The following is a 23706-nucleotide window of genomic DNA, read 5'->3' on the forward strand; positions in this document are numbered from 1 at the left end:
TGCCGTGAGTCCCATAAGTCTCTGTTTATGGCCTTGAAATCTAAAAATCTAGCCTTAATTAAATCCTGTAGGAAGGCGTACAAAGTTGCCAAATATCGGGCCAAAACTGCATGGGACGATGAGCGATGGTGCCTTCTTGCGGAGGCCTGTGGCTCTAGGAATTTCCAACGCTTTTGGCACTTGCTCAGGTGGGGCCAGTCTTTGGACGACCGCCCTAGTCCTGCATCCATTGAACAACAAAAATGGGTGTCATATTTTGAGGAACAATTTAGCTGTCAATGCCCCACGCAGGTTTCTATTAATTGGCCGATCTCTTTTGACACACTTGTGTTTACGACGAAAGAGGTAGAGTCTGTCCTGAAAGCCATTCCCAGGGGTAAAGCGCCCGGTCCGGATTGTATCCCAGCGGATCTATTCCAACAAGATCAGGACCTATGGGTTCCATACCTAGTGCGTTTGGTAAATGCGCTGGCTGTGGGAGCCAGGGTTCCTGATTCCTGGGCTGGCGCCGAAATACTGCCCATATTCAAGAAGGGCGATCGGTCGGTTCCTTCGAACTACCGGCCGATCAGCTTAATTGATGCAGTTCAGAAGATCACTGCTCGCCTTGTTTTATCAAGGGTCCAGGCATGGATTGAGGAATTTAACATTCTCACCCCCCTCCAAGCAGGGTTTAGATCCTCTGTGAGTACCCTGGACCAGGCGTTTCGATTTATGCTCCTGCATTGGAAGACGGTTACCTTGGGCAAAGGCAATTTATATGCCGCTTTCGTGGATCTTCGTTCCGCGTTCGATCTAGTCCCGAGGGCCGGTCTTTGGAATTGCTTATTGGATATGGGGATGCCTCCCATCTTGGTCCGCCTTATAGTGAATCTCCATGCTCAAACATTCGCATTTGTGCGATGGGGTAAACCGGGTGAAGTGACAGAGAAATTTCCAGTGGATAAGGGTGTCAGGCAAGGTTGTGTTTTGGCACCGACCTTGTTCTCTTTGTATATCAACAGAGTTACCAAGTATTTCGACAACTTTTCCACGGATGCTCCAACTTTGGCCGGCATGAGAATTCCCCTGCTCATGTTCGCTGACGATACTCTCCTGATCTCACGCACCAGGCAGGGCCTGCAGAACGCCCTGTCAAGGTTCGAGAGTTTCTGCAGCGAACATGAGCTGGAGGTGAATGTCTCCAAGACCAAATTTATGGTCTTAAGGGGGCGAAAGCTAATAAATGCCAGGGTCACCATGGGGGGTACCCCCCTGGAGCAAACAAAACACTTCACCTACTTGGGTGTCACCTTTAGTGACACTCTGAGCTGGACTCATCAGATTGAACTAATGACCATGAAACAGAAACAGTTAGGCGGAGCATTGATAAAAGAGCACAAAGGGTCATTTACTAGGCCAATGTCTCCGCTTATTAAGATCTACGGCGGCAAGGTTCTACCAGCGATCCTCTATGGTGCCGAATTATGGGGTGGCAGTAATTTGGATTCCCTAAGGCATGCGCATAACAAGTTTCTGAGACTGGCAGTAGGGCTCCCTTTGTCGACTCCAATAATCCCCCTCCTCTATGATCTAGGTTGTCATCCGGTGGTAGACCAGGCAAGACTCCGTCCTCTTACCTTCTGGCGTCGTCTATGGACTACGCCAGAACTCCATTGCTATGCAGAAGCTTGCTTGGAGGTTAAGAATAGCCCTGGTGCTACTAACATTGGATGGTTTAGAGACCTCAAGTCTTCCCTATTTGCCCTGGGCTATGGTGATCTGTGGTCCGCGCCCGACTCAGCCGTTTTCCCCTCTAAAAGGGATCTCAAATCATGTTACTGGAACTGGGTGACCCATAATATGTATATGGTAACTAACCCGTGTAGCCTAAGCTTGAGGGGTTCTGGGACATCATTACTAAACCCCTGGACCGCAAATTATTTTTTCAATTCAGATGCGGTTCACTTCCCATTGGGGAGTTTACAAGTAAATGGGGAACAGATTGCTCTGGCTTTTGTCTTAACTGTCAAGGTATCAGGGAAAGCATAGAGCACCTGTTATATGTGTGTCCCTTATATTCTGCCCCCAGAGCCAAATGGCTAAAGCCTGTGTGTAGGCATCTAGGAACTAGATTGGCCGTCGAAGCAATAAGATTGTTAAAAGTTACCTTGGATCCCCTTATTGTTGTGGGGGTGGCTAAATTTCTCGGGTGGGCATGGGTGCTTAGATGTAGGTCCCTTAAAAACAATCGTATTGTGACTGTATAGTCTCCTGTATTATGCTGCTGTTGGTTGTCTCTGTGTTCATTCCCTTTTTTACTGTATAACTGTATAAGAAGCTGATTAGTGTACTAATGATTTAATACTTGTATTAACTGTTTAAAATGTATATTTATTGTATTTTTTATTGTCTTTTATGATTGACTAATCGAATAAAGACTTCTTGAACTTGACTTGAACTTGACAATAGAGTTGTTAAACAAAACTAAAAAGAAGTGTCTGAAAATATCTAATGTTCTGTCTGTATTACTGACAGATCAAAACATGCATTTGCATAATCTGAAATTATCATGTATTTAGTTTTAGATCAAAGGTAAAATATACGACCCAAATGTGTGAAAATAGAAAGCATAAAGGCGCGATGAATTGGTAGTCCCTACTACTGGTATGGCACTTATTTGTACATCTTAAAATGGTGCCCCTTTATTAGGATCAAAAGCTCTTTGTTACAATTGTTATTATTGTATTGAAAACATGAGTAACACTCTTGTGAGCCTTGAAGGCCGTGCATTTTGTCTTGGGTAACAATAATATAATGTAGCTTTACAATTCCGCAAAGATGTAAAATAGAAGAAGTAAAGACATTTAAAGTCTGTTTGCTGAGTTAATGATTTTTTTCTAAGCTAAAGTTAGAGAAGCTGACTGCTTGAAATATTTTTCTACAAAACGATGAATGCAGTCGTTGCGCCGGCAGTTTCAGGGAGAGAGTCCACTCTTTCAGCAGGACTGGGTGGGTACAGTGCACAAGTTGAGCGCATCAAGACTAGAGTGCTCACGTGCAGCCGTCAGTCACCTTGCTCTCTCGGTGCAGGCTGAAGACGAGTGTCTAGGCTCGAGGCGAGGCGTGATTGGTCCGTTGCACCGCAGGTCTGCACGCATCAGCACTCCCGGAAGAGGCTAGATTCACTGACACTGCGGTTGGATATCTTTTCCTCAAGATGCTGGATTGCATTTCCGTGTGCTTTTGGGGATAGGTTTTACCGGTGCCTGTAAAACAACGCCCACTTTCACCACCTCCCGCCCCCCACACAGGCGTCCGGCAGGTCTACAGGAAGCATTCCTTTCCCCCCACGGCCGGTGACCAATCCTTTATGGTGTTTTAAAAAGGATGATGGCAAGTGTTGTGAAGTCAGCACACTAGTAGTTGGGAGTGGGCGGAGCTAGGGGGCCAGAGGAAGAGGAGGAGTGGACACAGGAAGGGGACAGTTAGAGTAGGGACAGGGCACGAGCAAGATGTAATTAATAAAGCTCCAGTTAGATGAAACCAAGTGTCTGTATTTATTGTAGCACGATGCTACAACTGGCGACGAGGGTGGGATGGGCCTGAACCTAGCCCACAGAACCCCACAAGAGAGCCCTGTCCCAGGCAGCCTCGAGGAGAAGAAAACGCTGCCCAAGGGAAACGAAGTTGCTGCCTGAGACGAGAAGCCAGCAGCAGGTGACCCTGTTCCCCCAGCAGTTGAGAGGGATCCAAGAGGGAGCCGAGGCACTGAGCGTTAAAACGCTTGAAGAAGAGACCCCTTCGCGCCAAAACGCGACTCACGCAAGAAGCGTGCAAAACTAGTGAGTGCTGCACGAGCAGAAGTCGGGAGCCCACCCCGACTCTGCCAAGCTCCAAAGAGGAGAGAAAAGTGCCTCAGCGTGGAGGACGTTGCCCCACGAAGATCGCCTGCCAAGCGCTGCTGAGAGCGCTGAAAGCGGAGCCCGAGGGAGATCCGAGGTCGGAAAACCTCACGCCCGATGCGTGAGGTTTGGCACGGTGTCGGAGAAGGAAAGCGGGAACTTAAAAGTGAAGAGGAATCGGGAGCCCACCCCGATCCTGCCTAATGCCCTGGTTACAAGAGGGCGCCTGGGGCACTGCAGAAGCCCCGTGGGTGTGCCCAGAAGCAAGAGCGCTGTTCGCGCCAGACGGAAGACAAGCTCACCCCCGATGCGTGAGACATCGCAGGTGAGCCGTGAAGTGAAGTCGGGAGCTCACCTGCATCGTGTCTGACTGCTCCGGTACCCGAGGAGCGTCTGGAGAGCTGCGGAGGGTGAGCAGCCTGAAGACATCGGCTGCCGGTGAGTGCCGAGAAAACGTGTGAGCCTGGAGAGTGAATGGCATCAAATCTCGTGGAGGGCGAGATTTCCATAATGGGGGCCATCTTGGAGTCAGGCAACGTCAGATAAACAAGCATTGGCAAAAGTGAACAAGCACTGGCAAGAACAAAGAAACAAACATTGGCAAAGATAATCGAACGAGCATTGGTGCATGCAAACAAACAAACATTGGTGCATGAAAATAAACAAGCAGTGATACATGCAAATCAACAAGCATTGACACATGCAAATTAACAAACATTGGACAAACGGAAACAAGTATTGGCGAAGAGTAAATAAGCATTGGTACATGCAAAGACAAGTATTGGCGAAAAGAAGTAAACAAGCATTGGCACATGCAAAGAAACAAGCATTGATCCATGCAAAGAGACGCAAGCACTGATACATGCAGATCAACAAGCATCGGACAAATCGTGGTAAAGGAAGAAAACAGGCATTGGTGAAGGCCAAACAAGCATTGGCGAAAACCAAACAAGCATTGGCAAAGACCGAACAAGCGCTGGCGAAGACCAAACAAGCAGTGGCGAAGGCCAAACAAGCACTGGCGAAGAACCAACGAGCATTAATAGGAGCAGATAAGCAAGCAGTGGTATATGCAAATAAACAAGCAAGAGCAGCCACAAGAGTGACTTAACAAACAAGCATTGACAAAACAAAGGTTAGCACGGATGGAAACGCGAACAGTGAGAAACGCAAGCGAATGCGCAGCGACGAATGTAATGCAGTAACGCGTGTCCATAAATTAACAGAAGCGACAAGCAAACATAAACAAAGACAACGCATGAATAATTACAACGGAACGAGCACAAGCCAAAGCAAGTGTGGAGTAGCCGATGAACACACACAACAAGCAAGTGAAACCCAACATTGTCACTAACCATGGATAAATTCAAGGGTGCAATGTTGACCAAACACGAGTGCACTGAAGGAAGAACTAACAATCAAGCTCAAGCTAGAACACAAGCAGAAGCAAATGAAACCCGAAGAAAAATGGACAGCACAATGCCCTGCGTCTAAGACAGATCAGAACCTTTCTCTCTCATGGCGGGAGGAGACGTAGCTCAACGTTTCAATCCACACCTTGAAGCATCGCCCCCAGCGGCACGGATTGACGATTGGATCCAGGGCCTCAAACGGCACTGGTGGCTAGAAGCATTGGACAATTTCTTGAAAGCCAACGGTGAGCAAAGAGAAAGAAAATGTCTGGTGCTACTCCTCCATCTGGTGGGTCCCGGGGGCCGATGCCCAATTAGAACATTTTCCAAAGAAGAAGCAGACATCTATGATAGACTCCAAGAGGAGCTCTGTGCCCATCTCAATGCACAGGCAGAGGTGGATCATAATCGCATGGTCTTCAACACAGCACGGCAGGAACCAGGCGAACCATTGCCGCATTTCATCACTCGGTTGCAAAGTATGGTTCAAGGCTGCCATTTCAACACGTTTACAAATGAGGATGCTGTTCGGCTCCGAATAATTGAAGGCTGTGAAAACCCCGAAACAAGGCTCAAAATACTGAGAGGGCATTGGTCGCTAAAGGAAATTATCAAGAAAGCCGAAATTGGAATGCAAGTCCAAGCAAGAGACAAACTGATGGATGTGCATCCGAGTACAAAACTTCGAGATACCTGGGAAGAGAGAACCCAGAAATCCAACAAACACAAAAGGAGAGAGAGAGAAGGCAGACCAGCGAAAAGACAACGGGGGAGACACTGTGACAAGGAAAGTGACAAGGAGTACTCAGAGTCAGATTACTCAGCGTCCGACCACTCAGAATCAACCAAAGATTACTCCGAGTCAACCATCCAAATAACAACTCCCCGGAGTCATTCAAAGTATGACACACGCTACTCTGACGAGGAGGGAGCGTCCAGTGGGACAGATTGCACTCCTGGACAAGATGGCATTCTGCATAACAAGTGGGGGAGAAAGACAAACCATAGAAGAAGGGGCCGCAATGGTCAACACCGGAAATCGACGCCGGAACATCAATCGCCAAGGAGTGAAGATGAGTCAGAGGAAACAGCTAGCAGGAGCACACACCTCCAACAGATCAGAAATATTAGAGCACCAAACAATCGGGAAGGAGAACCAGATCGCACAAGACGGACTAGTCCCTCACAACAACAACAAGCAAGAAAAGATCCATGCATCCATGGGCCCCGCGACAACGAAGAAACAGAGCGGAGATGGGTAACCTCAAGTGAGAAGGACGAAGAGGCAAAAGCTTGGGATCAAGCACAAGGAACAAACACGGAATCTTCAAACAATCTCCCAAATGAGACAACATTGAAGATGTTCCAACAAAGACACACGGAGAAGCTTTTCAAAGACAATTCCGAGGTGGAAAGCAGCTCGTCACGGACTACCCGGTTCCGAAGACCACCTGGTAAGACATTCCTAAAGGAACATTCTCAGAGGGAAGTGACGGAGAACCCCTCTGATTCAGATAGCATGTCGGTCCGATCCTTTGAGTCGACAGAGTCGTGGTCCCGACAACAGCCATGGCGCCAGGCACCTGAACACATCAGCGAACCAAGGGACACTCTTCCTGTCAAGAGCGACATGTCTCACACCAATGTCAATGCACACTCAATCACTCCACCTGACAACCTGTCACATCGATCACAGGTGCATTGCGACACAAATACTACACCGTCACCCCGGGTAGGGGCAGCAAGGTTGACTCGAAGGTCCTGGTCCTATAAAGTGGAAACAGACATCGTGGCCATTAGCACCCAAATAAAGACGGACCAACCAGTCGATCTGCAAAGGAAGCCGGACACGTCAGGAGAGCCAAGTCATCATCGGATAAGAACGAAACACACAAATACCCAGCCGGTTCCAAGGGTTGTCTGTTCTAGGCGCGAGCAGGAGTGGGAGAGACAACCCAAGACAGCCAATCAATCTCCAAGCCATACCAAGATGACCTCCCCAGTTCATACCCCACCGGCTGGCATCCCAGACTCGAAACAGGAAGACAGTGTTGTTCTTAACCTGACAAGGCAAAAGGAAGTAAAAATACATGCAGACACTCGGAAGGGAACTAGAATTACATCCCCTTGGAAAAGAGGCCGAGCGTCACGTGAGCACGAGTCACAAAGGACGACAGACTGCCGATATCAAACTGAGCTCTCCATAGGCACCTCAGACACTGGCACCTCAGACACTGAAGGCTCCATCTGTCCAGACTTCAGCAGTAGAGCTTGTCTATTCAAGGACGAACCAGTGGTGATCACGAAAAGGAAAGGAACCATGTTGACGGTGGAGTCCCAGCAGCGGCGAGTCACGAGAAACATCTCACACTGTAAGGAACTGTCACAGGACACCTCCAGAATCCTGATGAGTGAAATGGACACTCCCAGTTCGGATGAACTGCATTCAGATGATCGTGAGAGCACTACTCCGATCATTGAGACACTGAGTACTAATAGTCCGAGAGTCAGGTCGCCACGACCTCATTGCGACATACGTCCACCCAAGAGACTGATCGTAGAGATGGACTGAGAAGTCAGTATGTTTTGCTTGTTTTGTTACAAAGGGGGGAGATGTTGTGAAGTCAGCACACTAGTAGTTGGGAGTGGGCGGAGCTAGGGGGCCAGAGGAAGAGGAGGAGTGGACACAGGAAGGGGACAGTTAGAGTAGGGACAGGGCACGAGCAAGATGTAATTAATAAAGCTCCAGTTAGATGAAACCAAGTGTCTGTATTTATTGTAGCACGATGCTACAGCAAGTTGTATTTACTCACTGCCGGGTTATACCGAAGACTGACTCATAATTCTCTGTTTGCCAATCCACTTATCTCCGTTTCCCGTTCAATAATGCGTCAGAACTATCCCACAGGCTTTGCATAATTAAAATGCCTAATGCACTCACCCATGCGCTGAAACTATCTAAGAAAAATAATTATTTTACAACTAATCGAAGCATTGTTGCACATGGCCCTTTCTCATACATAAGTCAATGTTTATCTAGGCACTGTCTTCGCATAGTTCCTAGTATTAAATATTTCTCTGCCAGTGCGTAAAGCATCACTTCTCTTCGATATTCCAGAAACGGCTGCACAGAAGATAAGGCTGCGGTGACCACTTTCTTTGCAAATATTTCCCTTGGTGCATCATACAAAGGAGCCCCGGAGACATCAGCTCACGCCTTAATGCACGGACATCACTCTTTCTCATTTTCCAATTAAATTCGACTGTTTCTGGCCCTCCTATGCTACTATTATGGTCAGACTACCCTGCTCTGCCATTTGCCGCAAATCTCAAGATATAGATTCCCTAAATTCCAGATTCCATTAATCAGAGTTAGGTGGCCTGATTGCCCATGCCATATGCTTCATTGCCCTTCATATGTCCAGTGTCTACGCCATGCAGAAAACTAGAAGTTTGTTTCACTCTGGTTACAATATGGTTTGCATGTATGTTAGGACGGAGGCCACCAGACTTACTACCTGTGTTTAAAAGTCAAGTATATTCCAAGCTAAACTCTGTAAGGGTCAATTCGATCTGGTAAAAAGCATTACTACTCAACCATCTGTCCATGCCCTCAATATTTTATACAAGAAACACTAAAGGGCCTTGACTCTACTCAGTAAGTCTGAGTCACGATAACAACAAAACGGAACAATTGCCAATACTGAGCAACACTCCAAAACTTTATTCCCTAGCCAGAACCTATAAGTAAAACATATAGGTCCGCACTTTTTACTACGCCATCAATTATTTTATTTTGCATATATTTTGCACATTACTGTACCAACAACACGTTATAAACATGTGCTTCAACAATAAATACAAAAGAGGTGAAACTATATACACAAGGCTAAATTTAATCAAACTACAAAAACACCGAGACACCACCACACACTCAATGCAAACCTTCAAGCATTCCTCCGACAGATTCAGCCAAACACTTATACCAGGCACTCACATCATCCAACCATCACAACATGGCGGGAACACAAATACTTTTACGTGGCCCCAGACCTGGTGGAACACACTCAAACTCCCAAGGACAAATAACCAAATAGATCCTATATATTCCTACTGGCATGCAGAAATGATTCTAAGTAATCACAATTTTCTACATCCAAGACCTAGTTCATTACATCAGTGAGTCAATTACATAACACGGTTTGTTTGACAAAGGAAAAGAAGGTCGACGCGTTTCAAACCCAACTGTTTGTCGGGTTCTCATCAGGACCATAAAGTTCTATAAGGAGAGAAAGAAAACAACAGTTCTTATTTAAGGATGTACCTACAACCACTGCTTAACAAAAGCGCACACCAGCCGGTGCATACCACCTACCTTATTCAATTCACAGACCGCATCTGCTGTCTCAAAACGACAATGATATCAATATTCTGAAAAGACAAACATAAGACACAGAACAATCTTTAAACCTCATGTCAAGATCAAGCAACGTCCTCACGTGACCGTGGAATTGACTCGGGGTCACTTACCAAAGGAAGAACTTGTGTATGTGTTCCCTTGTTATTTGGTGCCAATACCAGGGTGACCTGCCAAAAAGTGGCAGACTGTTAGAGCATATTGATCCGTCATGTGAATCATACTGATAGAATCTCAAAAGATGAGGCTTACCAGAATGGCACGTTGGGGTGAATGTAAACACTTTATTCCATGTCTCAGATTTGCAAATTACTCTGTGGGGAGATTGTATGAGCGTTAACTTGATTGAACACTCACATGGCAGCAAAACTATCTATTCGTGAACCGCAAGCCGATTACCTTGGAAAATCAATCTCCTGTGTTCGAAAAACGCCCACGTCCTCTTTGTATCGCGTGTGACGCCCGCTCACGCAATGAATGCTGGGATATGGGGGGTGGCTGGGATACGTAGTTTTTAAACCCCCCGTACCACGCACCAATGCAGGCTCACTGGGCGTGGCCACATGCTAGTCATATCCTATAATATAGCCGCGTCGTCATGGTTACAATTGAGAAGCTAAAAGCTTTATTGATAATAGACTCCGCCGTCCGTGAAACGTGTCCGGGCTACAGTGAGTGCCTGGAATGCGTGCCTATAAAATGTACTGAGCGAATTCTGGTTGGCAATCTAAGTGTTTCAACCAGTTCATCGGAACCACTATTGCCTCTGGTCTAAGAGGCTTCATTATGTCTGCCATAGGATATCACCCCAAAAGTTGAACTTTCTACAGTATGTAAACGTGCCGGGAGCACCCGATGCCTCGGTGTATCGATCTCTGGGTCTCCTTCAGACCATTTATCTTGACAGTGTCACCTATTTTAAGATAGCGACCGGTCAAACTACTATTTTTAATCTAGCGGGCTATACAGCCTGATATCATGGGTCTTATCCTCATCAAATCCACAATATTAATTAATGCCAGCACGTTTAGTCAGTGTGCTTTGAAATGAATACGGTCTAGAGAGGGGGCCAGCCGACCCTCATTGACCATCATAAATGTACAAGCATATCAGACTTTTTTTTCTCAAAAAATGCCTTTCAAAAACGCTTTTTTGGCAAGACTTTTTTGTTTCTTAAAAAACAGTTCGAAGTCGTCCAGCTCTCCACACAGTGGAAATGACATCTTATGGTTTGAATAATTCAGACACTTCATTCAGTCCATGTAGCGCTGTGTTGAACTTCATAATTAGTTCTGCCTCACGTTGCCCTAATTTGCGCTCAATGTCACCACCCCGAGTATCTGTCTCAATTTTGGAGATCACTGTCCACTTCAAATCTTTCTCCAAATGTTCTTTTGACTTCCAATGGTTTACTAAAGGAGCGTTCGCAACATTTCTCCTAAGTCTTGACTTATGCTGCGTAACTCGTTGGCGCAATTCCTGACTAGTTTTGCCCACATACAATTTTAGACATGGACACAAGATTCCATAAACCACATTCTTTGATTTACAGTTTGTGAACGTTTCATGTCTCCAGTTCATACCTTCATGTCAGAAAACAACTCCTTCCAATGTCTGATCGCAGCAAGAACAAGTTCCGCATTTATGGTGGCCCATCACCGGTGCCAGACCAATCATGCTCCTTAAAGTGTCTCCCTCCGATTTTGGTACAGTCGCTCGAACAATATGGTTTGCGATGCTTTTCTCTTTTTTAAAAGCAAATAATGGGGGTTGTAGCAGCGCTTTGTCCAGATTTTTCACTAAGTGGCAATTTTGATTGACGATTTTCTTAAACTGATTTGCATTCGGGCAGAATGCAGTGACACATACCATTCGATCCATTTGTGGTTTGACTTTTCTTTCCAGTAATGTCTCTCTCGGGACCCGCCATGCACGGCAAAGGGCGTGCTTTAACAATTTTTTGGGGTAGCCCCGCTCTACTAGACGGTCCATTAAGTTGTTCGCATGCAGAAAATACTAGTCTTTAAAGGAGCAATTGCGCCGAATCCTAAAAATTGCCCAAAGGGCAGATTTTGCTTCAAGCTTTTAGGATGGTTGCTCGTATAATGGAGGGCCTTGTTCCTATCCGTTGGTTTTCTGAACAACGTTGTTGCCAGACCCCCTTCTGACGGGTAAACTTGTACATCCAGGAAAGTGATCTGACTTTTAGAAGAGTTGTAGCTAAACTTGATGTCTTCTGTCCTCACATTTAGCCAATTGCAAAAATCATTAAGCTGGTTTTGTATCCCGGACCAAATCAAGAAAACATCATCAATATAGTGCATCCAATTTGAGATGCACTCAATGAAGGGATTGTCGTTGTAAATAAATTTATCTTCGTATAGTCCCATAAATAATACTGCTAACTCAGCAGAAAAAGGGCAGCCCATGGCAACTCCCTTTGTTTGGTAAAAAAAGTCAGAACCAAAGGAAAAATAAATCTTCTGTAAAGCAAATTTAGCTAGCTCAATTATGACACCAGTCAGAACTCTAGCTGGTTTTTCTCTTGTCTCCACGAAGTATGTGAGTGCCTCCAGGGCCTCTTCCTGAGGGATTTGGGTATATAAGGACACTATGTCCATCGTTACCATAATATCCTTTGCATCGTCGTATCGAATTGTAGAAAGCCTATTTATGAACGCTGTGGTATCTTGTAAATGTGCAGGAATCTCCCAAATAAAAGGCTTCAAAAAGAAATCAATATATTTAGAAATGGGCTTGATTAAAGAATCGCAGCCCAACACAATTTGCCTCCCGGGCGGGCTTGTGTCACTTTTGTGCACTTTTGGCAGGACATAAAAAACCGGCACACTAGGGCTTTTATTTTGCAAAAATGCATATTCTTTTTGGCCTAATATCCCTTGATCAAATCCTTTTTGGAGAATACTGAACAGTTGGCCTTGAAGTTCCAATGTGGGATTTTTTCCAATCTTCCCATAACAACTAGTGTCATCTAGCTGCATCATAACTACGGCCTTATATCTAGAGATATCCCAAAGGACGACTGCACCCCCCTGATCCGCTTGTTTGATCACAAGTGATGTATCATTTTTTAAGAAAAGGATTGCTTCCTTCTGAATCTTAGGGAGATTATATTTAACATATTGCCTCTTATTCTCCATTTCCACAATTCCAGATAGTACAGTTTTTTCAAAGGTCACAACCTCCTTCGGTACTTTATTCGCCGGTGGACAGAAGCCAGATTTTTTCCTCAGGCCTGTAACTTCCTCGTTGTTTACGTCAATTGAATCTTTGAAAAACGTTTTTTAAACGAATTTTCCTGCAGAATTCCATTGCCTCCAGTTTCATGTTGACAAAGTCCGTAGGTCGAGACGGCACAAAGGAAAGCCCCCTTTCCAATACTGCTGTTTCAGACACTGACAGGACACGGTCAGATAAATTAAAAAGGGGAGACAGTGTCAGTTCTAGTAATACTGCCTCCGGGTGGTCATTTCCCATGGCTGGTTGTTGTATCGGGACCGAACCCTTGATCTTTGCTGGCCTCTGCCTACAAAAGGCGGTGGGTTTTGTTGTTCTTGTTGGTTGCCTCTTCTGTTAGTATTCGGATGAGGCTCACTTATATCAGTTTCACCCCCCGACGAGGATGAAGTGTCCGAAAAGGTGAGGAATTTTTTCCTTGATCTACCCTGTGAGTTCTGGAGAAACCGTCTTGAGACAGTCCGTGTGTAAAAATCTGATTGTAAGTAAGGATAAACGTTCTTCAGTGCAAAATTCTTTTTATCCAATTCAAATTGGTTACCTTTTTGAGCCACAGTGTAGTCCTTAAATTCCAATATTTCTTTCTCAACCTTTTCCAATAGAGTTTTAGCGTCAGTAATAAGTTGATTATTTTTAATCTCTGTCTCAAGAATTGAAATTTCTTCCAATTATTTTAAAGAAATCCTGTGAGCCGTCTCAACCGTCAAGACCATGAGGTCCCTGCTGCATTTAGTCTCGGTATAACTATATCCCTTCTTATATTCCGGGTCATCAGTGAAGCCTACTGGGATGTTACGAATTTGAAGACCTCCAGGAATTGTTCCTGATCGTAAATGTTGTGAAAGGAAATGTCCATGTAAATCGGTTCTTATTTGTTTTTTACGTAATCTGATCAGTTTGTGTGATTCATTCTGAGTTTTTGCAGTCAAACTTAAGGTGGCTGAAGAGAACACAGGTGGGGGGCTAATCAACCGTTGTATGTGCTCTTCACTATAAGCAAAGTGGTCTCTTTCAGTCATAGTCCTAGCTGTCACTGATCAACAGAAATACAGAAATAAATAAAACAAAAACACGTAGACAAAAAACAGTGTGAACACAAATCACTAAACTAGAGAACCCAAGGGCTCTCATCTACACTAGCGTTTAAAAGGACATTTTAGTTCCCACGTGGTAAACCTCACGAGTAACCACCCGCACTATAATCAAGAAACACTAAAGGGCCTTGCCTCTACTCAGTAAGGCTGAGTCACGATAACAACAAAACAGAACAATTGCCAATACTGAGCAACACTCCAAAACTTAATTCCATAGCCAGAACCTACGAGTAAAACATATAGGTCCGCACTTTTTACTACGCCATCAATTATTTTATTTTGCATATATTTTGCACACTACTGTACCAATAACACTTTATAAACATGTGCTTCAACAATAAATACAAAAGAAGTGAAACTATATACACAAGGCTAAATTTCATCAAACTACAAAAACACCGACACACCACCACACACTCCATGCAAACCTTCAAGCATTCCTCAAACAGATTCAGCCAAACACTTATTCCAGGCACTCACATCAACCAACCATCACAACATGGCGGGAACACAAATACTTTTACGTGGCCCCAGACCTGGTGGAACACACTCAAACTCCCAAGGACAAACAACCAAATAGATCCTATATATTCCAACTGGCATGCAGAAATGATTTTAAGTAATCACAATTGTCTACATCCAAGACCTAGTTCATTAAATCAGTGGGTCAATTACATAACATTCTTTGTTTGACAAAGGAAAAGAAGGTCGAGGCGTTTCAAACCCAACTGTTTGTCGGGTTCTCATCAGGACCATCAAATTCTATAAAGAGAGAAAGAAAACAACAGTTCTTATTTAAAGATGTACCTACAACCACTGCTTAACAAAAGCTCACACCAGCCGGAGCATACCGCCTACCTTATTCAATTCGCAGACCGAATCTGCTGTCTCAAAACCACAATGATATCAATATTCTGAAAAGACAAACATAAGACACAAAACAATCTTTAAACCTCATGTCAAGATCAAGCAACGTCCTCAAGTGACAGTGGAATTCACCTGGGGTCGCTTACCAAATGAAGAACTTGTGTATGTGTTCCCTTGTTATTTGGTGCCAATACCAGGGTGACCGGCCAAAATGTGGCAGACTGTTAGTGTATATTGATCCGTCATGCGAATCATACTGATGGAATCTCAAAAGATGAGGCTTACCTGAATGGCACATTGGGATGAATTTAAACACTTTATTCCATGTCTCCGATTTGCAAATTAATCTGCGGGGAGATTGTATGAGCGTTAACTTGATTGAACACTCACATGGCAGCCAAACTATCTATTCGTGAACCGCGCGTTGATTACCTTGGAAAATCAATGTCCCGTGTTAGAAAAACGCCCACGTCCTCTCTGTATCGTGTGTGACGCCCGGTCATGCAATGAATGCTGGGATATGGGGGGTGGCTGGGATACGTAGTTTTTAAACCCCATACCGCGCACCAATGCAGGCTCACTTGGCGTGGTCACATGCTAGTCATATCCTACAATACAGCCGCGTCCTCATGGTTACAATTGAGAAGCTAAAAGCTTTATTGATAATAGACTCCGCCGTCCGTGAAACTTTTCCGGGCTACAGTGAGTGCCTGGAATGTGCGCGAGCTGATGTCTCCAAGGCTCCTTTGTATGATGCACCAAGGGAAATATTTGCAAAGAAAGTGGTCACCGCAGCCTTATCTTCTGTATAGCCGTTTCTGCGAATATCGAAGAGAAGTGATGCTTTACCCAATGGCAGAGAAATATTTAATACTAGGAAATATGCGAAGACGCAAAGTGCCTAGATACACATTGTTTTACTCATAGGTTCCGGCTATGGAATAAAGTTTTGGGGTGTTGCTCAGGATTGGCAATTGTTCAGTTTTGTTCTCAATATTTTATAGACGAAGGTATACACCATAAGAAGAACAAGTTACTTACCTTTGGTAATGATGCATCTGAAAGAGACATAGGTTTGTAGTAGATTTCTTACCTTAGGATTTCCCCCAGGCGTCAGACTCGATCCAGTCTGATGCCTGGGGGAAATTCTAAGATGAGGAATTTACAACTGTCTCTTTCAGATATTCTATGACGGCAAGTTCGTTTGACAATAATTCTATATTTATAGATGAGCACACTCCCCTTGTTCATATCCATCTGCTCCATCGTAGTTAAAAGTGAGGACTCTGAACAGGAGTCACTGTGTAAGATCCCCGTAAGTCCACCCGGAGGCCAAAGAGAGAATGTACCAGTAGGACAGACACTTAGTGAAAGATTTTTGATCGATTTATCCTTCAAGATTGGTTCCTTTCTTATTCAAGAACTTGTAGCGTTCCAGACCTGATGTGTTGGAACCAACTAGAACACCTGGGCCATGTAGTGAAAGGTGCATGTGGGATCGACATATTGCAAGCACCTGTTTTTTGTGGACCAGGTGCAGTTTGATAGTAAAGAAAGGGCTTCAAGGCTCACTGCATGACAGGGAACGAATTCTCTAATATGCATGTGGCTTTCCTAATACAATGGAATCTGGAGTCCCCTGGTGCATGTCCCATTACAGAAGATATAGTGGGGAAGAACACATTGCGAAAGACAGCAATCAATTTGTATCTCCACCACAGGGTAAAGGGTAGAGAACAAGGCGTGTCCCTTTGGCCCTTGGGAGTCTTTCCAATGCAGTCCAGTGACAGGCAGCATCACAATGGAGGGAGGCCCTGAAGCCGAGACATGCCCACTGTCTGCAGTATGCACCTATCCTCTTGAACTGGATGCGCTTTCTTTACAGCAGTGCCCAGAACGTCTATGACTTTTTCCCTACAGCACATAGCACCCACAATATAATTCCCCTCCATGTACTTCTAAAGGAGACAGCTGTGCCAGAGGACCGGTATTACAGATTTGTAATACAGTATAATTAACCAATCAGTCAAATTAATAAAGCAGTCTGGTATTTGGTGTGCTGCAGAGGAATGAGGCATCACACCATTTCTGCCTCTGTTATTAATGAGGTGTGGAACAACCATGGCCTATCCCTTTTCCGCTTCACCTACGAAGGACTGATGTAAAAAAACGCAGTCACCTCTATTGTACGTCACACAAATAAGCGATAACAGGCAACAGTTTCTTCTTCTGCAACTTTACTTTGTTCTTCCACAGCTAATCCAGGTTCATCGGAAAGCCTACCCGGTCACTTTCGATGTGTACACAGATTGTAATGGAAAGTGTAAAAGATGATTTCCTGGTTGTTAGGGATGAGGGGAGTGTTCAGCATCTCTTATCCACCTACATTGCTTATTTTTTTCCGATGCTGCAGGCCAAGTTATATTTTCATTGCAACTGACGTTAAAAGTTGTCTATTAATGCCTTTAGATGGTTCTAGCTATACCCTATGGGCCACCACCAATAGGTTTGCATGTGCATTTACATTCTGGTGAGATATAAGGATCAGAGAGCAGAGCCTGAGTGGTTCTACAGGCTCTGCTCTCCCATACATTTAATTTAACTTCTGCTCTTTAGAAACCTAATTCTGAGGTCTATTTCAGTGCCTGTTGTGGACGAGAATGACATTCCTGTTTTAGCTTGCTTCCAGGACATCATGCATTTAAAGCAAGAACATTATGGCTGTGAGTACTTTTTAACAATACACTTTCTTTTCACACACAATTTGCTTGCTATTTAAATTTTTTCAAAACTAATTTATATATCTATCAAATTACCACATTTATCACTTTCACATTTGGATCTTTGCAATGCTTACAACACTAGAACTGCAAAAAGATTTATAAAGGCAATTACCAGTTTCAGACTCTCATCCACCTTGGTCTTCAGTCCTAAGAAATGCAATCATGATCCTTTTTTCTCCGAATGCAACAATGGTTGGATGCTTAGGTCGGACTTGACAGAGCAGCACTCTGCTATACCTATTGTTGTTAATACTTTTAAATAAACTTGGAGTGGGCTTTATCTTCAAACAGAACATTATTTCTCTCTCACTTCATACTACAGGTATTTTGGCGTATCAATCCCCCTTTTATTTTGCTTTTATTGCAAAGCATGTGGGAATAGTTTATATCTCAAAAGTACACTAAATTGTCACAAATAAATTGTTCTCTTATAAATGCATTGTGTATAGAAAGCAATGCTTTTTAGGTCTGGCATTCAAGACCTCTTGTATATACTTTAGTATATACTTCTTTGCAGGCTTACAGCCCGAGAACTGATTTTCATTTGTTTGTTTGTGTCCTTTAAAAATTCTTGCTTGCTAGTGGTCAATCCTTCCTCTTTGCCCCTCATTTTGGTTGTTTGTTTCCTCCACGGAGCAGGGACCAAGTACTCTATTTTTAAACATTGGCTGTTTATCGGTTCATTTGGGCGACTATTTTTTTATTTGTTTCCTGCTTGTGTTACTCTTTGCCAGTGTTCAGCTTTGGCACCAGTAGCTACTTGCATTTTAATGCAGCATTCATCCCTCTAACCTCCTCCGATATCACTCTTCACCCAAGTGTGTGTCTTTCTCTTGATCAGCACGGTGTCTGCTTTACAGACACCATATTTAATCTTACAGCATGAGGCCGCACCCCTTTCTTTCTGCACGGCCTGGCGATTGCTTTAGGAGGCAGCACCCCTTTTTTAATTTGCACACTTGCTAGTTTTCCCTATTGCCAGATTATTTGTTGCCGCATGATACTTCTATGGTCCTAACTCTAATTGTCTGCGCACTTGTAACATTTTGCTGATGAACAGTACAGCGCTCACTTCATGGTCACCACACTTCATCTTTAGGCATGGAGATTCTTCAGGAGGCCACTCCCCTTTCTTTAGTTCTGCATAGCATGGCAGCCGCTTCGAAAGGCCGCGCCCCTTTCTTTTAGTCAGCTTTGGCTAATCGGACCAAGCAAGACTGCTACCTTAGTTCAGTCTAGGCTCTCCTCAAACGGTTAGTGTATCCACACCTTTGCCATATACCTGCACACATTGACAACTTTAACATGCATGACCTGAATCCAAGAAGGCAAACATTTTCCCTATGTGCAGACTACTGCAAGAACGGCTTGTGTATTCTGTAAGGTCTCAAAATTACCAGCGGACTTTAAATACACAATTCCTCTCTAAAATAATAAAAAATACTTTATTAAACTAGTCAACAATGTATGATCACAAAAACGTGCCTTCTCCAACAAGGTACCAACTAAATCTGCAATAAAATGCAACAGTTCTTCCGTCCTTCAGATCTCTGGTTCCTTGTAATACTTTGTGAGAGCATCCAATCTTTCTCAAATATTGATACTTTGTGCCCTCTTTCTAGTTCCATGGCACAGTCTGGAGAAGCTCTCTCTGATTGGCTCAGTCTCTCTGCAGACATTTTGGGCCTGACGCGGTCTGCTTACAGTGACCTTGGTTTACATTTCAGTTTACTTTCAGCTTGGGCTGTGGCAGACTACGATTGCAGTGAAAGATCACTGGAATGGGGTTAGGGCTAGTAGCATCGTCAAGAAGTAACTGCCAGAAGTAAGGAACCTGTAACGGTAAATGTAAACTTGTTTAACCCATACATTCTGCAGCCACCCTCATTATTTTGTTGCACTTTCCAAGGCACAAGTCATGCCGGAATCTAGCAATTGTTGCAGGCACCTTGACCCTTGAAACAACACATTTAAAACAGCAAAGGGTGAACTGGCAACAAAAATTGCGTTTCACATTTTTTTCAATCACGTTATGTTATTGCCATTTGGATAGCACATTCAGCCATTATGGTGGCTCCGAAGCACCATCATCCTCAGTGCGGGACTAAAAGAACCATTGTTAAAAATATATGATGGGATTTGGTTGGTCGTGGTTAGTAGACATTTTACTATAGTTTTGAATAAGAGTGTGTAAAATAATGTATTAGAAGGGTATCGTGTTTTAAATGGACAGCAACTTACCAGTACTCATTTTGATACTGGAACTCTCCTAATTGAATGAGAGCGCTTGACGTAGGGGCAGCGTTTCACAGTGGATTCTGATGAGGGTGTCTGAGCAAAGCCGGTCTTGCAAGGCTAGATGGAGGCTGTATGGCAGCCACCACAGAAATTGAAGCCCGGAGGAAGGTAAGAATTTACAAAAATAATTAGAAACTTGTGTGCATGTGCCTCTGTGTGCATGTACATGCCTCTGTGTATGTGACACTGCTTTTCATTTGTTTGTTTCAGTGTCCTTTCACCCATCTATCATTTCACCCTTACATCATGCATCTGTTCACTAAGATATATAAGTAAAGATTACTAGTTGTAAAAAAACAAAAAAGAAACGTTAATTAAGTACTTCTCTATGCAGTGCTATAGTGTGCCAATTAGTGTCAAAGCTTGTTTGTTAAAGAAATACACCTTTTTGAATTTTGAAGAGACTTTATCATATTTTCATTAAATAGCAGAGAAGCCCATCGTCGTGTGTGTGGCCGTTCAACAGTGTCACGTGAAGTAACAGTAGCGGTTGTGTAGCACCCAGGATAATGTGCTGCATGGTTAAAAAGGTATAAGGTACCAAATGCGAGACCCATTGGCTATGCCAATGCTTGTTTTGTTAGCTAGTGTTGCAGTTCTCAAAATGTTTTTAGTCACGGCTAAAAACACATGTTAGGTCTACTAGCTTGCCAATGCCTTTTAAATGTTATGTTTGGCCTGTAAAGCCATTTAATGAACCAGTCCTTTGAAGGAGAAGCATCGATCAGTTCAGCAGGAGAAGCGATACTAACATGCTCTTCTGCGTTTCAATTGAACACAGTGTGGGTGGGGCAAAGTAATGTAGAGGGGTTCCAAAACATATCTGTGCACCTTGTACAGAGAAAAAACAAAAAAATATTTTCTCTAACGTTTCCATTAGAAACTTTTCACTTTCATATTTTAGACCTTTCTTCTTTTCTAATTAGGAACCGTATGTTCTACGTTTCCCCTACTGGATCACGGATTTGAGAAGTTTTTAGGAAGCAAACAGGGTCTTAATAAACACTGTGGTACATTAAAACAAATGCTGAAAACATTATTTTCTACTTTAAGATGACACACAAAATACAAATTGCATTTACCTCCTTTTTTACTTTCTCAAGAAAATCAAAACTTTCTAAGAAATACGATGTGATATCGGTTTCGGGAAGATCCAATATTGAAATACTCTTGCACTTGAAGTCATCTGGAAAAGCATTTGCAACTCCATAAGCAACATTCAGTATATGGGTAACCTTAAAAAAAGAAAAAAGTTACAATTAAAATGTACATCTCTAATTAAAAATGTCTCTTTTAATAGCATAAATAGGACCATTTCTTTATTTCACTAGATACTTTGCATGTAAATGCTAGACAGCATAGGTATTACATAAGTATACATCAAAAGAGGAGCAAAGAAACACACTATAAATAATAAGGCTCATTCATCATTTAAAAGTATTATATGTAACAACTTTTAGTAGACAAGTACAGCATGTACAAATGTCTTTAAAAAAAGTCAATTTTTTTAAGTGGACTTAATTGAGGGTTCATTCCACAAGTCACTAAATGCAATTTCTGACATTAATAGAATTTTGTCGGACGGTAAGTTGATTACTGAGCACACTGACATTTTCTCTGAATTTTTCCTCATTTGTATTCTTTGTGGGCTTTCAAAAGAAAAAATATCCCTTAAAAATCATATGGGAAGATCACATAACTTACTATGTAAAGCAGGGAGTAACAACTGCCAGTCTCCTTCCTCAAACAAGCATTGGGAAACCACAGATCTCACCTTTGAAAGTCGTTAGTGGACCTTTAGGCTTTGCTAATTCTTGCTGTGGATACTCAGCAGGATCGAGGAAAATAAGCTAAATTCCAGACACAGCGTGATGACGTATATGCATGCATGCATGCATCCACACATCATGACACAGCACCCATTTTGTTTTTTTGTCCCATCGTGATGACATACCATTGCACACTGCTTCACCATGCCTACATGCTCAAAAGACATGATGGATGCTATGTTTTTTTTTCTCACCATTAACTGATCCAATGTGGCAGACACTTATTTTGCAATGGTAAATTTAAAAATTAAAGAGCAAACGCGTATTAGGGAAAGGATGGCCCAGAAGGAAATTGCAGCAATAAAAACAAGCAATGCAATAGGTCTCGCATTTGTGAAAGTTAGAGATACTGGCGTTGTAAATGATAATGTTTTTTACTTATTTTTTTTGTTTACAGTGGTGTGATTATTTGACATGTTTTTCTTGTATAGATTTTGTACTAGATCAAATGTGACAGAATGAGTTGAGTTTAATTTAATTTGTTGATTGCATAATAAGAATGTTGGCCTGGGCACTGTGAAGGATGTAAAGGTGTCTGTGAGCGACTCAACCTCTAATTTTAGTAGCAATGTGCAAGGGAAGGAGAATAAAGTCATTAGCTGTGTTTAACAAAATAATTCTTTTTTGGTTCTAACAAAGCGAGCAGCTAACCAGGTGGTGCTAATGGTTGCTATTTGAGCTAATTATAGTTAACAACATGTGTTATGACTGCATTTGTTTAAATGGTAAGATATAGAAATAAGTGCTGAATGTAGGCAGCTGGGTTTCTGTTGCAGTAACCCCGGCACACACTTTTCAGATTGAGAGATGGAACAGCCTTCCCCTGTCCATGGCTGGTCGTATCGCCATTATTAAAATGGTTGTCCTCCTTAGGTTCTTGTATCTCTTTAACAATGTACCTGTCCCACTCACTAAGGTTTCTTTGGCCCAATTGAGGTCACTGTTGTTACGCCTTGTGTGGGGCAGCAGGGTCCCACGCGTATCTTGGAGAATCTTAACCCTTCCTTATGAGCGTGGGGGTTTTGGAGTTCCAGATTTTTATTTGTATTTTCTGATTGCACAATGTTCCTACGCTTACCCCTAGTTTCACCCTGATGCCCGCATCATTTACTTAAAACCTGAAGCGGACTTGGTCCTTCCTGGCCAGTTATCCACTACACTACCTACTGGGTTACCCCGGGACCCGCGTGACATCCAAACGGTTTCATCAACCTGTTGGGCGTGGGATAGACTGCGCAGATACATAGGTCTTGAGCAACTGTATTCACCGGCCCTCCCTCTCCCCAATCCTGCATGGCTGCCGATCACAGGGGAAACCATAGTACGCCACACCCTGACTAAGTTTCAGATCTCCACTATTGGAGACTTAGACCCTGAGGGACACGCTTTTTCAATGTCGGAGGACCACCGTTTTACGGACAGGTCGTTCATGGACTCTTTTGTACTGACCAGACTGCGTTCCATGTTGCGGGCCTCGTTCTCCACATTCCCTATACCCCCTCTTACCTTTTTAATTCAAAATCCCTCGGGTGCCCATTTGGTCTCCAAAATGTATCATATGTGCTGTGATTTTCTCCCTTCACTTGACTCCAGGGTTCGCTCGGCGTGGGAGACAGACCTAGGCTACCCCATATCGGACGAACAATGGAAGTAGTGTTGCAGGGCTACAAGAGAAGTGTCCCTTAACAGCAAACATAAGTTATTACACTTTAAATTTCTGAGGAGGCTGTACCACACCCCGGCTCACTCCCACAGGATTGACCCTGAGCGCTCTCACCATTGCCCCAAATGCCGAGCCCCGTTTGCGGATTTCGCGCATCTCTCATGGTCTTGTCCTCTCATTCGGGAATACTGGTCCCAGGTA

The 23706-nt window shown here is 43.6% G+C and overlaps 1 protein-coding gene across 1 annotated transcript in view; it reads right to left on the reverse strand.

The window, feature by feature from the left end:
- Positions 1-23706, reverse strand: part of DUSP19 (dual specificity phosphatase 19) — a 104624-nt gene that overhangs the window by 12421 nt on the left and 68497 nt on the right. Inside the window, exon 3 of the mRNA XM_078680486.1 lies at positions 21096-21248. Coding sequence (XP_078536612.1) covers positions 21096-21248 — 153 coding nt within the window. The remainder of the gene's footprint in view (positions 1-21095; positions 21249-23706) is intronic.

The sequence above is a fragment of the Lissotriton helveticus genome, chromosome 3_1 (assembly GCF_964261635.1).
Source record: "Lissotriton helveticus chromosome 3_1, aLisHel1.1, whole genome shotgun sequence".
NCBI lineage: Eukaryota > Metazoa > Chordata > Amphibia > Caudata > Salamandridae > Lissotriton > Lissotriton helveticus.